The 16,310-nt window shown below is 37.9% G+C and overlaps 1 protein-coding gene across 1 annotated transcript in view; it reads right to left on the bottom strand.

Moving 5' to 3' along the window:
• Positions 1–15,281, bottom strand: part of LOC104599919 (WD-40 repeat family protein / notchless protein) — a 56,693-nt gene extending 41,412 nt beyond the window's left edge. Inside the window, exons 1-4 of the mRNA XM_010262671.3 lie at positions 15,127–15,281; positions 8,586–8,763; positions 5,950–6,031; positions 5,706–5,795 (exon numbers count right to left, since the gene is read on the bottom strand). Coding sequence (XP_010260973.1) covers positions 5,706–5,795; positions 5,950–6,031; positions 8,586–8,763; positions 15,127–15,218 — 442 coding nt within the window. The 5' untranslated portion in view covers positions 15,219–15,281. The remainder of the gene's footprint in view (positions 1–5,705; positions 5,796–5,949; positions 6,032–8,585; positions 8,764–15,126) is intronic.
• Between the last annotated feature and the right edge of the window lie 1,029 nt (positions 15,282–16,310).

The following is a 16,310-nucleotide window of genomic DNA, read 5'->3' as shown; positions in this document are numbered from 1 at the left end:
GGATTTATTGGCAAAGCTACAGGTTTTGGAGATTAATCCCTCAACTACAGACATCAGGTTGTGGAAAGAGTGTAAGGATGGGAAGCTCACAGTGAAGTCAATGTATTCGGCTTTGAACATAAATCAAGTGGAGGCTGATCCAGTTAGGGGTGTTTGGGGGAAACCAGTGCCACCAAGGGCAGAACCTTTGCATGGCTGATTTCTAGAGGTTAAATCTTAACTCAGACCAACTTAAAGATCAGAGGCTATCAGTTTCCATTTCCAAGTAGGTATTTGTTGTGTTTAGCTGGAGGAAGATGTTCTTCATCTAATGCTTCATTCCAGTTTTACAATTCCAGTTTGGTCCTATTTTTTCAAGCTGTTCAAGGTGGACAGGTGTTCCATATCAGATGCTGAAATCTTAAGCTGATGGCCAAGAATCTAGGGTGGTTGTATTCCCTTTGCTGTTAGCCGGGAGGTCTGGAAGGAAAGAAACAGAGAATATTTGAGGAGAAAAAGAAAAGAAAGGAAGAGGTGGTGGCAGTTATTAGTTCGACAGTTATTGGTTGGTTTTGCTGCTTCCAGAGTTTCAAGGACTGAAAAAAGAAGACTTTGGTGCTGACTTCTGGTGTTCTCTGAATTCGTAAAAGGAATCTTGCTGTCTATGTATTTGTTTCAATGAAGTTTTTTGTGGTTTCTGTTTTGCTTCACTTGTAGTTTGGTGGGGGTGACCTCTTGTCACATAGTTATGCTATACTTGCTTTTTAGCAATAAAAAATACCAGTGTCATCCACAAACTGAAGATCAGTAATGGAATATCCAAGTCTTCCTGCTTTAAACCAATGTTTTTAACCGTCACCTAGTCGACTTTCCAGGTTCGGTTCTTATAACACCCGGCATTGCCCCAAAAACCATTGAAAAGTCAACAAAACTATCGACCCAGACGGTTGACCTGTTGAACCGACGACCCAGTCATTGGGTCAGGGGTTGCATACTAACTATGTATGCAAACTTCGGGAGGCCATAACTTTGCACTCCGATGTCCGATTGAGGTGATTTTTTTATTTTGGGTAACCTTTCGATATCTATGCATCCCAAGGTGCCAAAGGTTCCTTGCCCCGCTATTGTCACAAAAAAAAATATATATACTTTTTTTACCTCAAATCGCAATTTTAAATATTTTATACTTAAAAAAAATTAAAAACATAAATTAAATATGAAATAATACATACATCATGTCTTAAATATAATTATACATTATTTATTTGATAAAATATGTATTTGTGCATATATATACATACACACACACACATATATATATGCTTAAAATAAATAGATGCTGACATGGCACGATCCGACCCGCTCGACCCAGATAGTCAAACCAGTGACCCGCGACCCAGAGGCAAAAACAGTTCAACCTCTAGGTCAGTTTTTAAAACACTGCTCTAAACCCTTCCGACATTCCAACTCCTGCTCCTTCACAAAATAAGTGACTTAAGATTTCTGCTACCAAGACTAACAACAATGGGGACAATGGGTCTCCCTATCTCAATCCACTGTGAGCTTGGGAAAAAGGTCTGGATATCCCATTAATAATAACTGAAAAGGAGATCGAAGAAATACATGCAATCACCCAACTTCTCCACCTCTCCCCAAAACCCATCCTAGCCGGGATATCCTCTAAAAAACCCCAATCGACATTATCATAATCCTTCTCAATATCAAGCTTGCAAACTAAACTTGGATGACCACTTCTCAGCATTGATTCAACACATTCACTTGCAATCATCACCTCATCAAGAATTTGCCTGCCTTCCACAAAAGCCATTTGGGTTGGGTCCACAACATCATGCAAGACCGATCTTAGTCTTCTAAAAGAACTTTCAAAATGATTTTATATAGGCTTGAAATTAAGGTGATAGGTCTAAAATCTTTGATTCTAGAGGCCCCTTCCACTTTCAAAAATAGAGAAATGAAGGTTGCATTAGCATTTCTCTCAATAATTTTTTTCCTGCCAAAATTCATTGAACATCCTCAACACATCTCTTTTAGCACATGCCAACAACTTTTGTAGAATGAAATATTAAACCCATCAAGACTTGGAGCCTTGTCACCCTTCATAATATTAACTACCTCCCAGATTTCATGTTCATAAAACTCCCTTTCCAACCAACCCCTTAAGCCCTCCCCAATCCTTCCCAATTCTACATCACCCTGGAAAACTTTTCTACTTGGGGTAGCCCTATACATATTGATATGGAAACTTCTAATTTCCTCCATCACTTCTTTTGGATCATCAATGATTTTGGATTCTTCTTCCAACCTAGAAATGAAGTTATATCTCCTCCTGCACCAAGTTTGTGCATGGAAAAAAAAAGCAGTATTCTTGTCTCTTTTTCTTAGCCAAATTGCTCTTGACTTCTACCTCCACATAACTTCTTCCATATGAATCACCTCCAATAACTTTTTTTTAATCAATAACAATAGATTTCATTAAGAAAAATTAATGATACAAAGGGGGAAATAACCTTTCTTATCTCCCCCAACAAAAAACAAACAAAGCTGAAGCATTACAGTTGAAACCACAACAAAGTATCCCTGTTTACCCCTTGTTTTGCTAACCCATCAGCAAAGGAGTTTGCACACCTCTTGACCCAATTTACTTCAACTTCCATGTCTCTAGTTAGCCACTTGAATCTTTTCTTTTCATTGCTGTACCTCCACATCCCATTTTTGTCTCCCTTCAGTCAGTCCACCACCAACTTGAAGTAGTTGGAGTCTCCTTTGATGATCAGCTTTCTTAAATTTAACTCTTTATGTCTCTGAACACCTTCCAATGCCACCAAAATCTCGGCTCTGAGAGAGTAACCAGCTTCAATTGGACCTGAGAACACGGCAATTATTATCCCTTTCTCATCTCTTAGAACACCCCCAATACCCAATGGCCCTGGGTTGCCAAAACTGCTTCCATCAAAGTTCAGTTTGCAACAGCCACTAGGAGGGGGGGACCAAATTGGGACTGCTAATTTCTGACCTGGGGCTGAAAAAGTAAATTCTCTCCACTACTTGCTTGACAGGCCATCCATTGACACACTGTTAAAGAGCTCCATAGATTTAAGCCAATGTATTACCCTGATAAAAATTACCTTTTGAATGGCTTCCTTGCTCTTCTCCTTCCAGAGAATATTCTGGAATTTCTTTCTTCCCAAATGGTCAAAATAACAGCAGCCCTTACACAATGCCACATCACTCTTCCCCTTTTCTTTGGCAATCTGAAAAAATGAAGGTGCGAACAAACTTTTCACATCTGATGGTGGGTTCCACTTGCAACCAAACAAAGAGTAAAACTGTTCCCATAAGCCTTTCACAAAAGTACAAGAGATTAATAAATGGTAGCAATTCTCACTGTCAACCTTACAAGCCATGCCTGTTTGATGAAATTTAACCATACACCAAAAGAAAAATACATATAAAAAATTAAAATATCAATGATATCAGAGGGAAGCATGATCCCCAATCTTTAGGCCCTTATTTCAAAACATGCTTCCAAGGAGTGTGAGTGTATATATATAAGCTCTTTGATTTGAATTATAATAACATAAATACATTGTATACAATGCATGTAACTTGGTAATAAGCATCAACTACTGGAATTTCAAAGAGTGGCCTCTATGTATTGCAAGCCTTTGCTATAACCTAGGGCCTATTAATTGCCTAGACCACTAAGTTACTAAGGTCCATTAACTAGTTCAGTATGTCCCAGTTATCCATCCATCAAAGTGTCATTCCAAGTTAAAATCAAGGTTTGAAGTGTTGGAAACACAAGGTGTATCAGAAAGGTAATTTTAAGAGGCGTATCTAGATACGCTTTGGAAACGCATAGATACGGATGAAAAATCAAGATACACATGGATACACTAGAAAATTCAAAAAAAAACAAATCCTTAGAAAATATATTAACAACAATAAAAATGAGTTTTATGTGATTATAACTAATTTATTTAAACATAAAAACCATATTTAATGATTTATATAAAGTATTGGGACATAATTAGTAACCATTGAAAAATAATAGAACTTAATGTTTGTGTAGATATACGAATGTTTATTAGTTAATATTTTTTGAAGTCATTTATTAATTAATATTTATTATATATAGATGTATATAATATTTATTATGCATATAAGTTAATATATACCTTAATTTTTAAAAAATAAATATAATTTGTATTAATCTTATTATTATATAAATTTTAATAATCAAACTTTAGCATTTATTGAGAAACATCCACCAAGAGAAGAATAATTACTTTAAGAACAAAAATGGATGCATTTAAGATAAGCAAGGTTGGCATAGTGGCAAATTAGTTGTTGTTGCTGTTGTAAATAAATGACTAGGGTTCAAAACTTCTTACCTTAAACTTATGATTTTAACAAATTATTTGACTTAATTAGCATTTAATGGCACCTTAAATGTTTTAATTAAAGGTAACTCAAATGAGCATTTAATTAAGGATAAATTACAGATAAGTACCCTGTACTTTGGCGGTAGTACAGATAGGTACCCTGAACTTTCAATTGCAGTACTTGAGTACCCTAACCTCTCAGAAATAGACACTTAGGTCCATCCGTTAGTATTCCATCGATTAAAATTACATAATGTCAAAAATACCCTTCTCCTGTATTTCTGAGATCATTCTCAGGTAACCAAACATCTCCCCACAATGACATTCACACATGGACAGCAAATAACATATTCAAATTTTCTGACGACAACATTATCTGGTGATGATTTTACTTTGTAGAATGATCTCAAAAATACACGATAAGGATATTTTTGACATTGTGTAATATTTAACTGACGGAATACTAACAGATGGACACAAGTGTCTATTTTTGAAAGTTTAGGATACTCAAGTGTTGCAATTGAAAGTTCAGGGTACCTATCCGTCACTACACCCAAAGTACAGGATACCTATCTTATCTGTAATTTACCCTTTAATTAAATAATATTAGCATTTAATGATGTCTCAAACTTAAAGGCTTAATTAAAAGTGATATAAATAAGAGAGAAAGAGAGAAGAGATAAATTAAATTTAAATTTGAATTTAAAAGTAGAAAGAGAGGGAAATTAAAATCGGCTGATACATAGTGTGTATCAGTCCATTTCGGTACTTTATCGGTCAATATATACCCGAAGCGGTCCGATGCGAGACCGATACAGACCCATATCGGCCTGGTACAAGAGAAAAAATACAAAACTATTGAATTCTATATGTTCTATGTATCAGATCTCTGCCAAAATGATACATATCGGTCGATACTGGCTGATACATTATGAAATTTTAAACCTTGGTTAAAATCTGAGGTCAAGAAAATGACAAAATGATTTCTTTTTTTATGTTGTCAACAAAACCATGAAATAATTGTGTATAATGCATTTATGCATGATCCTCATAAAAACATTATTTCGATAAAAGCATTGAAGCTAATAAAAGAAGCAACATCTGATAACAAATATTATTAATGCATGACCACAGACACAAAAACCATTCTGACAAGATCTAAAAATCCAAGAATAGCATTTCCAGAACACCCAAAATAGACAAATATATGATGCTTACATTTATTATTTTGGTAGTAAGACTGAAACAACTCTTGAATGTGAGAGAATACACGAACTAGTGAAGTGGCAATAAATCAACAAATGAAATAGGATTCAATACCAGCAATAGTTGCAGAACACCGATTAACAGGACGGATTCGAAAAACTGCTTGAGGTTGGTAAACTATGCGCAACGCCTTCTCCACAGAAACTGCAATTTTAGTCCACAAACAAGAGGAGAAAAAAAGAAAAGAAAATCAGCTACCAACAAACTCATGGATTCACAAATAATATGTTGCACTTGTGCAAACAAATCAGCAAGCATTGCAAACTAAAAAGACAGAAGTTTTTTTTAATTCATCAACCTTTGTTCTTCTCTAGATAAGATCCAAGCTGCACTACAAGCTCTTGATCCGATATGTAAAAAGAGTAAGGCAATTTTTCCTCCTGAACAAACCAATGAACACTAAATCTCAATCCACAAATACCAGTATGGGTATGTCCCCAACAAAAAATACAAACATAAACAAATAAATTAGCAACCTTTCCTCTAGTAAATATAGTTTAACATTCGCAAATTTCATCTTCAAACTAACCAGTAGATAATGGAGGAAATCCTTAGGGCTCAGTTTGGAAAGAGTACAAATACAAATATGTACAGTACAAATACATACAAAATAATATAAAATAGAAGGTTTTGCAATCTACATATTTGAATTTGTACTCCTTCCAAACTGAGCCTAGATTACAAAATTTCACTCGTTATAAAAAGGTTATAACCAGGACCAGATGCCTACCACCATATTACTTTCCCTACAATCAATGAAGATTTCACTAATACCTCAACTAGCCTCTCATGGAAATCATCAATATGATTTATTCAATTCATGAAAACATATATTCCTAACAAAGAAACAAATACATATGTTCTTCGCTTCTTGCTTTGAGCAAATAAGATCATTTCCTAGGGTTAGAGCAGAGAAAATTGAAAAAAAAAAAAAAAACATGCATGATTTCGTTTGGGCAGGTTGGGAGGGCATGGAAAAGCACCACTTAGTAAGCTGGAACCAGATATACAAACCCATCTCCCGTGGAGGGCTGGGTATAAGAAAGCTGAGAAGCTCTAACATGGAACTTCTAGGGTAGTTGGCTCTGGCATTTTGTGGCTGAGCCAGATGACTTGTGGACAAAGGTGATTGCTGAAAAGTGTAGCCAATGGGTAGGATAAAGAAGGCTCTCAGGTGTCTTATGGCTGTAGTGTCTTGACTCTTGAGGGGAATCAATAAAGTTTTTGTTGTAATATGTAGTGTGGCCTAGTAGGGGCATTTCTGCCCTTTCCTCTTGTAAATTCTTATGAGCTGTCGCCCTAAGTATATATACCAACTTAGGTGCCGCCAGCTTTAGATCTGAATATACAATTTCTTTTCTCTCTTCTCTCTTCTCTGTCGACTACATTGTATCAGAGCATCTCTGATCTGGGCGCAAGTTCTCTCTTCTTCTCAGATTGTGATTTCCTACCTTCTCTGGAAATCTATTTTTTTCTCAGATCGGGTTTTCTTCTTCTGGACGCAACCTTCAGCCCTAATTTTTTTCTCTTCTCTCTTGGTTGCTGTACCAAGGAGAAGGATGTGGTGGCAGCCGAATGCAGTAAAAGACATCTCTAGATCTGTGGTGGCAACCGAATGCAATAAAGTGATTTTCTGGGTTTGTGGTGGCAGCCGAATGCAACAAAACTTGATTTTCTGAGGAGTTTTTCTATGTACTGTGGGTCATGGAAGACAGGTATGCAGTATTACATTCACACGTAAACATTTGACCACTGAGAATGTCACAGTTTTGATGATTGTACGGACTGGTTGTCTCTTCCTCCTGGAAACCGAAGTGTTTCATCGAAAAGGTATCACCTACAGTACTGTTAAACTTTGTTTTTGGAGACTCCTATCTTTCTTTTCAGACAAAAACCCTCCATATCAGATTCAGTTTGTTGAAAAAACAGCAGTAGATTTTCTGTGAAAATGGCTACTGAGGATTCAGCAACCTCTAGTATTACTTCCCAGCAAGGAAACTTAAATGGGGGGATGGACGGCATGAATTTCTCCATGTCCATTACTCCATTTGATGGTCTGAACTATTTGAAATGGTCCAAGGGCATCAAACTTTATGTTACAGCTAGGGGGAAGGCTGGTTATATAAGTGGAAAAATAAAAGAACCAAAGTCCAGTACTGCTGAACATGATCAATGGGATCAAGAAAACAGCATGGTTATGTCATGGCTGTTAGGCTCCATGTTACCTTATGTAAGAAAAAAATTCATATGGGCTGACCCCTGTGAAATTTGGGAACAAGCCCAAGGCAACCTATTCTGAACAGAGGCACTTTGTCAAGATTTATCAACTTCAAGCAGAATCATCTACATGTAGACAAGGGGACCGTAGCCTATCTACATACTACTCAACCCTTACATCTGTCTAGAAGGAGTTGGACTATTATCAGACTATTGACTGGAGGAATGATGAAGATGCATAGGACTATAAAAAACTTGTCTCCCAACAGCGGGTTTTTTCTTTTTTGCATGGGCTGAATCCGGCTTATGATCCTCTCCAGGTGCAGATTTTGGGAACTCTTTCTACATGCAGATTTTGGGGTCCTTAAGATTTATTCATATGTATAGAAACTCTTTCTACAAAGGACCATATTGTATACACTTTTTGATACTCAATACTAATTACACTTTACCTTCTTCAAAAGAAAAAGGCAATTTCATCTAATCCTTTCCTTTCTTGTATCTAGTCTCAACAAATCAAAAGATATGAAGGTTACAACAATAAACTGAGAGGAAGTTATAACTTGAAATGGACTTTCACAACAACCCCACAAGAAACACATAAGCAAGATATACATTGAATATTTAGAAGTTAAAGCAGTAAAACAAGAACAACAGAATTGAAGCTATAAATGAGAGAACTTATCAAAAAAAAAACTTTAAATGAGAGAATTTTACATTATTGAGGAGTTTATTGACGATTTGTTGGAGCTGTAGAGGTCCAGCATTTTGAGGAAGATACATGGGAGCTCCAAGGGGGGTGCCTTCCGGGTCCATTAAAAGGCACATCACGTTATTCATCTCTTGCTGGCCTTCAACTTCCATTGTTGCTTGAAGATTTAAAGCGGAGCCAAGGCTGAATGACAAACCAAAAAATAACAAAACAGACCAGTGAGGCCTTTGTTCTTGTTATCAGTCTGATGGTTGAGAATTTAAAAATGGGACCATAAAATGGGAACCAGAAAGAGTAAGGGTGCAACTTGGCAGGTTGGGTTGCTGTGAGGACTCCAGGTGACTCACTTGAAGCTGATATGGAGTCACCACCCATCATTTGAGTGAAATGGAGGTGATAGACCCTCCGGGTTAATTTTACTTGAAATTAGTTTAGTCCTAATAACAACTCCATATAAGGCACAAATTAAACCAGTTTGGGTAAAGTTTGAAATGGGAGAGGGAAGGGGTTAGGCACCCCTCTCCCATGTCTAGTAGATGGGACCAAATCATATGGGTAAACCCAAAAGGACACAAACAAGATAACAAGATTATCCAAACAAATGCAAAAAATGAGAATTATCAACCAAATACAAGATGAAAATTATGTAATAACACAAGAGACAAAATCATCTAATGACAAAAGGATAATTAAGATGGTAATTATTCAAGTTAACTAAAAGACAGATGTGCATACTAAGATGAAGAAGATTATTCAATATCGTAACAAGTGCATACTAAGACTTAATGAGAGGAATCATTAAGACGATCGTGCACTCAAACTAAGAATATCCATTAGCATGTGATCGAAGTTATTAATGACAAGAGGATCATTGAATGACATAGGATGAAAATTGTTCAATAACCTAAATAGAAGATAACAATTCAATGACTTAATGGGGGGATTATGTTTTCACATTAGATGGAAATTATGCATGTTAACCAAAATGAGGATTAGGCAAATCAACTAAAATATGAACATTACCAGCAGATTAAAATGCAAGCTATCTACTAACCTAAATGATATGAATTGGTACAGTATGACAAATGTGAAGTGAGATAGTGATTTAAATGATAATGGCAATTATTCATAAAAAAAGTGTCCAAGAATTCCAATTACCTAAAAAAGTAAAATAAATGAGGTTTATCAGATCACAAAAAATAAAACAAAAATAAAAGTTATTCAATGAAAATTAACTATAATGAGAATTATCCTAATGAACCATTCACTACCATTTAACTGTAAAATAAAAGAAATTGATAATTGATTAAACAGGCCATGCACTGCTCATTTTGAACAAAGCTAAAGATAGAGCTTATTCATGGGGAAAAATTCTAGCAACTTACTTCAAAAACAAAGAGAAGAAAACAAAAATTAGAATTGCATTGATTTATTTTTAAAATGTCTAAAAGACAATGGATCTAAACTTATCTATAATGACAAATGGGCTTATTATCTAGAAAAAAAATAGGTTTAGTTTTCATTAATCATGTTTATAAATGTTAATGACATTCTACAGTATTATCAGAAAGTTATAATTCACAATTTTTATTGGAAATGGTAACTTCCATTCAATGATTAATAAAAGTCATTACAAATGTCAAGAACCCAAATTAAGGACTGCTGACCCCATACAAGAATCCAAAATTACAATGCAGCCCAAAAAAGTTCTCCACCAGCTGACCATTGTTTGGCTAAACAATCAACCAGCCAATTGGCTGACTTTCTAATCCATCTAAAGTTTACACCAATCTCCCTTGTTAGACATTTGGTTTCCCCCATGGCCTGTCTGTGGGTCTAGATCCCTAGATTATCTGCCTACATCCAACACATCACCATCTTGAGTCCCCTCCACTTCGAACTATTGGAAGCCCAACTGTTTAGCCAACCTCAAGCCTTGAAGGAGGGCCATCACTTCCAACTCTTAGTGAGTCTCCCACCCCTATTGGCCCCAAGTATAAAGCCAAGATTTTTCCTCCTACATCCCTTAAAGCTCCCCCTATATATGATGGTCCAGGATTACCAAGTGAGCTTCTGTCAAAATTCATCTTATGATGGGGCCCAACTCTCCTGGATTGTAGGCTTTGACTTTAAAGAGTTCGCTACCTCTGATTATATCATCAACTAAGAACTAACAAATCAATTGTTGTTACCCAATGTGCTACCTTAATGGTAATACAATCTAGAAACTCGTTCTTAGATCTTTCTAGTCCTTGAAAATTTTGGTTCCTTGGTGACAGAGTGGGGAGGATGGAATTCACACCAGCAAGGAGATGGAGAAGAGTTCTGAAGATCGAGGCAAAAACGTTTGTCTTCGAAGAAGTTTGGACAAGAAGAGGAATTTCCCTGAAGGTAGTGGAGCTGAGAAAAGCTTCGCTGATCCTTGAAGAGAAGGCAATCTCCTGGTTTCAGGGATTCCTGAAGGGAGCAAAGAGAATTTTGAGAACAATAGAATGGAAGTGTAGTCTTGTGGAAGAGGGAAGAAGGTATTCTGCTGAAAGAGGAGAAAACAAAAAAGGAAGACTTGTGGGTATCTACGAATATTATGGGGAGGGTCTAAAATAGTTCACTTGCTTCCCTGAAGGGAGAGAAGCCTCGGGTTGGGGTAAACTAATACAAGCAATGCAGGATTTTCTGGTGTTAGTATATGAAAGACGAAGTTCTCCATTCAGAAAGGAAGAGGGTCAGAAGAAACTTGAAGAGAAGATGGAAGAAACAGAGCGGAAGGAAAAAGAAAAAAAGGGAATCAATGCGGATAAGGATGTTCAGATTGATGCAAGTTTAGGGTCAATGAGAATGTGGATCAATAAATCCAAAACAGAGTGGGAGAACAAATTAGTATTATCCATGAGTAAGGATGTTACAGATTGGAAAACCCTGGGTGAAGAAATTCAACAAATTTTGAAGGTATCAGAAACGCTGCAGATTATTCCTATTGATGGGCAGAAGGCTGTGGTATCTTGTAGAAATCCCTGGCCGAACACTGAAGCTGTGCCGGCAGTAACAAAGCAAGGAATGGCAGTGGTAGGAAGATGGTCCCCAAGTTGCAATGCGAAAATTGTAAACCCAAAAGATAGCATTGGGATGAGAATTCTGGGGCTGCCTTATCATCTATGGTCGGATAAGATTTTTAACAGAATTGCAAAGTTGTCTGGTGGGGAACTCACAACTGTGGATGCTTCAGACCTCCAAGCTGTGCTTATAGATGCGAATGGTAGGGGTGCAAATGGATCGGATCATGATCCGATCCAATCCTATTTGGTCAAATTTGGATCAACTTTGTTTGGATCTTCGGATCGGATTCGAATCACCCCTATCCAATCCAATATATGTTATATATTTCTAAATATAAACATATATAATATATATGCTATTTATTTATTTATAAATAATATTATTTATATTGTATGTTTTTAAATTTGTTATATTATTTATTTTTTATAAAAATTAGGTATATATATGATGAAAATACTTAAAAATACTTGTAATCTTTGTTTTTTTATTTAAATTGGTATATTTTATTTTTCTTTTAATAACTTGTTAATTTTCAAAGAAAACAAGTCGGACCGAATCAAATCCGAAGATCCAACTTACCGATAGGATTCGAATTCAAATCGAGGCCTATCAGATCTAACCAGATCTTAGGATCGGATCGGATCCGACACGAACAGTGTCAGATAGGATTTGGATATACCCTTATTCAAATCTAATCCAATCCATTTGCATCCCTAGTGAATGGAGCGAAGCCAAAACTCATCCCACGTTCTGTAGATGTTTTCTTGGATGGTCGGATTTTCAAAGCTTGGATAGCTTCCTCTATGGAAGCTCAATGGGGGAAGGAAGGAAGGGCTAGAGAAGAAGAAGCTGGCGTGACCAAAACCTCGTCTCAAGGAAACCTTGGAAAGAGAGGAGAACAGAGAAAATTGGGAAGTCTCATGAATAAGGAAACTAAAAAAGGCTAAGAATTGGAAAGGTGTAAATTCACTTACCTCTCAGTTTGGTAATTCAAAGCAGTAGATCAGAGTTTCAATGGGTATGTGTAAAACCTTTGCTCAAGCTTTAATGTGTTCAAAAGGTCGAGGTGTGGCAGGTTCAAATTCAAACAAATGGTCGATGTTGGGAACAAAGCGAGGGATGTCTGAAACGTAAGGGTCGACCTCACGTTCTTCCTGACCGACCTGAGGTTGGAAGGTAGAGGGGCCATATGAGTACTGGTCAGTTTTCATGGGCTCGTTGCCTCCCTCGAGGTCAACGACAAGAGGAGAGGGGTGCGGCGACCTCACTTCTTCTCCCTAGAGACTGCCAACATTGAAGCCATGCTCGCCATATCTAAAGAAGATAAAAAATAGTTAGTCGAGCTAATTATCAAGGAAATATCAAATGCAGATGAAGAAAACTCAATGACCAACCTACCTATGCGACTCAGGTCGGCTTGTATAAGCATAGGCTCGGCCAGAACACTCTCTACTTCGATCTTTCGGTTGACAAATTCTTGAAACACAACGCACAGCTCCTCATCCTGACTCTCACCAAAGCTCTGACAGTTGCTATACCAGACGGTGTTCATACCCCAACCACCGTCTCTAGAAAGGAAGAAAAACTTGCTCTTCCACCTCTTAACTTTATTGGGAAAGTCGGTCAACACCTTGTACCCACTTCGGAAAGGAAGATAGAAGCAGAAAGGGCCAGAAACTCTCTTCATATTACACAAGGTAGAGAAGACGTCAAGGTTTAGAGGGAAGTTGTGGTGGTGGGACAAGCTTATCAGCCCCACCAAAGTCTGGATCGCGTTGGGAGCAAGCTAACCCAAAGATACACCATAGTACCTCAACACGGAAATGATGAAAGGGTGAAGGGGGAATCGGAAACCAACGACCAGCGCCTCCTCGTAAACGCACACTACATCTCGGTGTGACAATTATATTCACTTGGGATCTGATAGGTGTGACACAACTCAACTATCCGCTCCCCAGACAACTTAGTCGGACCAAAAATAGCTATAACCTGCTCAACTTCGTGCCTTTTCCCTACTAGAGATCCAGCACAGTATTCCCCATAGGAGTCCTTCCCCGAGGAGCTTGCCTCACTTTCCGACCTCTGGTCGGATGACCTACTCTCAGACGGACTGTGGGACATCAGAAGAACTAGAATACTCATCGAAAAAGGTAAAGAAGACCGGCGATGGCAACTAATGGAATCTCAACAAAGAGGAGAACTCGGACCAGGACCTCCTCTAGTCAGACACCACCCCAGAAAGCTCCAAAAAGAAACAGTGTAAGTGGGACCTCAGTGGGGACCCCTTACTTATAACCCATCGGACAAAGAGACGAACGCTGCAAATGCATCTACAGCAAACCTACAGCTAGTAGCACGCGCGAAATATTTTGAATTCAAAATTTGTGCGCCCACGGAGGGTGCGCTTTTTCAAATTTGAAAACAACGTGTGCTTTAAATTTCGCAGTGGGCACCTCTTTCCCGGACTTGAAATTTGAAAAAATTGTCATGGTTCTGCTCAACTTTAGACCGGATCAAGAAAGCAAGTCGGGCAACCTACAAACCAGTCGGACCAATTACCTAATTAGAAACTACTCCCTTCGCCGAGCTGACGTAGGCTCGAGAGTGGGGGCAATTGATGAGGGATAATTTAGTCCTTCTAATCGTCTCGCAACACGTGGCCTTCGAGTGACACCTTGACGCTGAGTAAGCAAACTAACTCGGCAAGTTAGCCTGAAACACCTCGCCAAGGCCAACCTCCACCTCGGCCAGGACGAACGGATTGGTTCCCCACAATAGTTTTCAAGGCGCCAAGGCGAGGCTAGGCGACCACAGGGCGCCGCCTAGGCGTTGGAATTTTAAAATATTAATTTTCTTGAGTTTTTACTTTATCCATGCTTTTGTAAGCTATTTTAATGGTTTTGTGTGCTAACTAACAAGCATGTACACTAACTATTAACTCTATAAATCATTCAAATGAGTATAAAAATATAAATTTCATATAACTAGCAAGCATGTACACAGTACACTAACTATACACTAACTAGCAAGCATGTACACTAACTATTAACTGAAAATAAATAAATAAATAAGTGCAGGAACTACGAAGGGAGGAGAGGAGTATAGGGGCGGAAGAAGAAGAGGAAGAAGAAGAAGTATAGGGATTTGGGGCAGGGAGGAGTATAGACCCCTGTTTTTTCAAAAAAAAATAAGGGACTGAGAGTCTGAGACTATCGACTGAGAACAGTCATGGGCGGAGAGGAGTATAGGGGCTCCGCCCCTGTTTTTTCAAAAAAAAAAAAGGGACTGAGAGTAGGACTAGCGACTGAGAAAAATCAGGGGCGGAAGAAGAAGAAGAAGAAGAAGAAGAAGAAGAAGAAGAAGAAGAAGAAGAATGAGTGGAGCTGTGGAGGAAGGGAGGAGTATAGGGGTGGAGCCCCTATTTTTTTGAAAAAAAAAAAAGCAAAAAATGACTGAAGCTGGGCTGGAAGAAGAAGAAGAGAAAAAACTTACCTGCTGAAGCTGAGGTGCGATGGAGTTCGGCTGGGGAATGAAGTCTTCGGTTCTCCTCCCTCTCCAATCGAACCGAAAAAACCCTTGTGCATGTAACCGAGGAAGAAGAAGAAAAACGCTTTGCATTGTTGTCTTCATAATAAAATAATGATAATATGTAACCGGTTTTATTTTAAAAGAATAAAACATCTAATAAAATATCAAAATAACAAGTTAAAAAATATATATATATATTAGATGTACGTAGGCGCCCGCTTAAGTCTCTGGGCGAGTGCCTATTATACAAAATCCGGGGGTTTTGGACGAGCGCCTAGGCATTCCCCGGGCATAATGTAACAGTCACGTAGATCTCGCAACCGACATATTAACGTGTCCAATCAAGATATGAGACATTTTGCAAAAGGTTTTGACTATAGAAACCTATATAAAGCACTCACTTCTACTTGAGAAGAAGGTACATACACTCCCTAATTTTTTTAAAGAAATCTCTAAACACTTTCTGACTTAAACATTGGAGTGCCCTTCTTGAGTAAAAACAACTCAAACACTCTAATATCTTCACCTGCAGAAGCACTTTAGTTTAGTCACCACCAGCTCGACCCTAACAAGGAATCACCTGAATCAGCGCCCGAATTATCTGACACGAGGGACCAACCAGATCGTGCAACCTCAATTTCGTTTGTATAACTGCAGCTAGTTCTTCCCAAAATAGGACCATATCTCTACATGAATTAGGGCCAAACATAGTTGTCAGCACCCATTCTCTTCCATCACTCACATTTCTTGCTTTTATAGACAAAGAGAATTGACCAATCACCTCTTCTTGGCACTCCACTTCCCCATTCTTCCAGGCTGTAAGTATGCCACCTAAGGCACCCCTTGAAGGGGCATAAGCCCAACTTAGGCCTCTACTACTCCAATGATCCTTATCCATTGCCTGTCCAATTCCTGGAGTTTTGTTTCTTATACATCACTACATTCGGTTTTTCTTTTGTCAGAACATTCCTGATACAATCCAGCAAATAATATTCTGAATTACTTAAAAAGACCCTGTCATAATCCCCCCAAATACTAATCTCTCCTTTTTTCTGTTTTATGACTCATCATTCATATGAGACTCCACTAACATGGAAAGTCATAATTCATAATTCATAATTGCTATGTTTTGTTTAAAAATACATATC

This window comes from Nelumbo nucifera, chromosome 5, assembly GCF_055504915.1.
Source record: "Nelumbo nucifera cultivar China Antique chromosome 5, China Antique-T2T, whole genome shotgun sequence".
In the NCBI taxonomy this organism is placed as follows: domain Eukaryota; kingdom Viridiplantae; phylum Streptophyta; class Magnoliopsida; order Proteales; family Nelumbonaceae; genus Nelumbo; species Nelumbo nucifera.
Note: the sequence above shows the minus strand (reverse complement) of the source record. Positions and strands in the feature narration are given on the sequence as shown.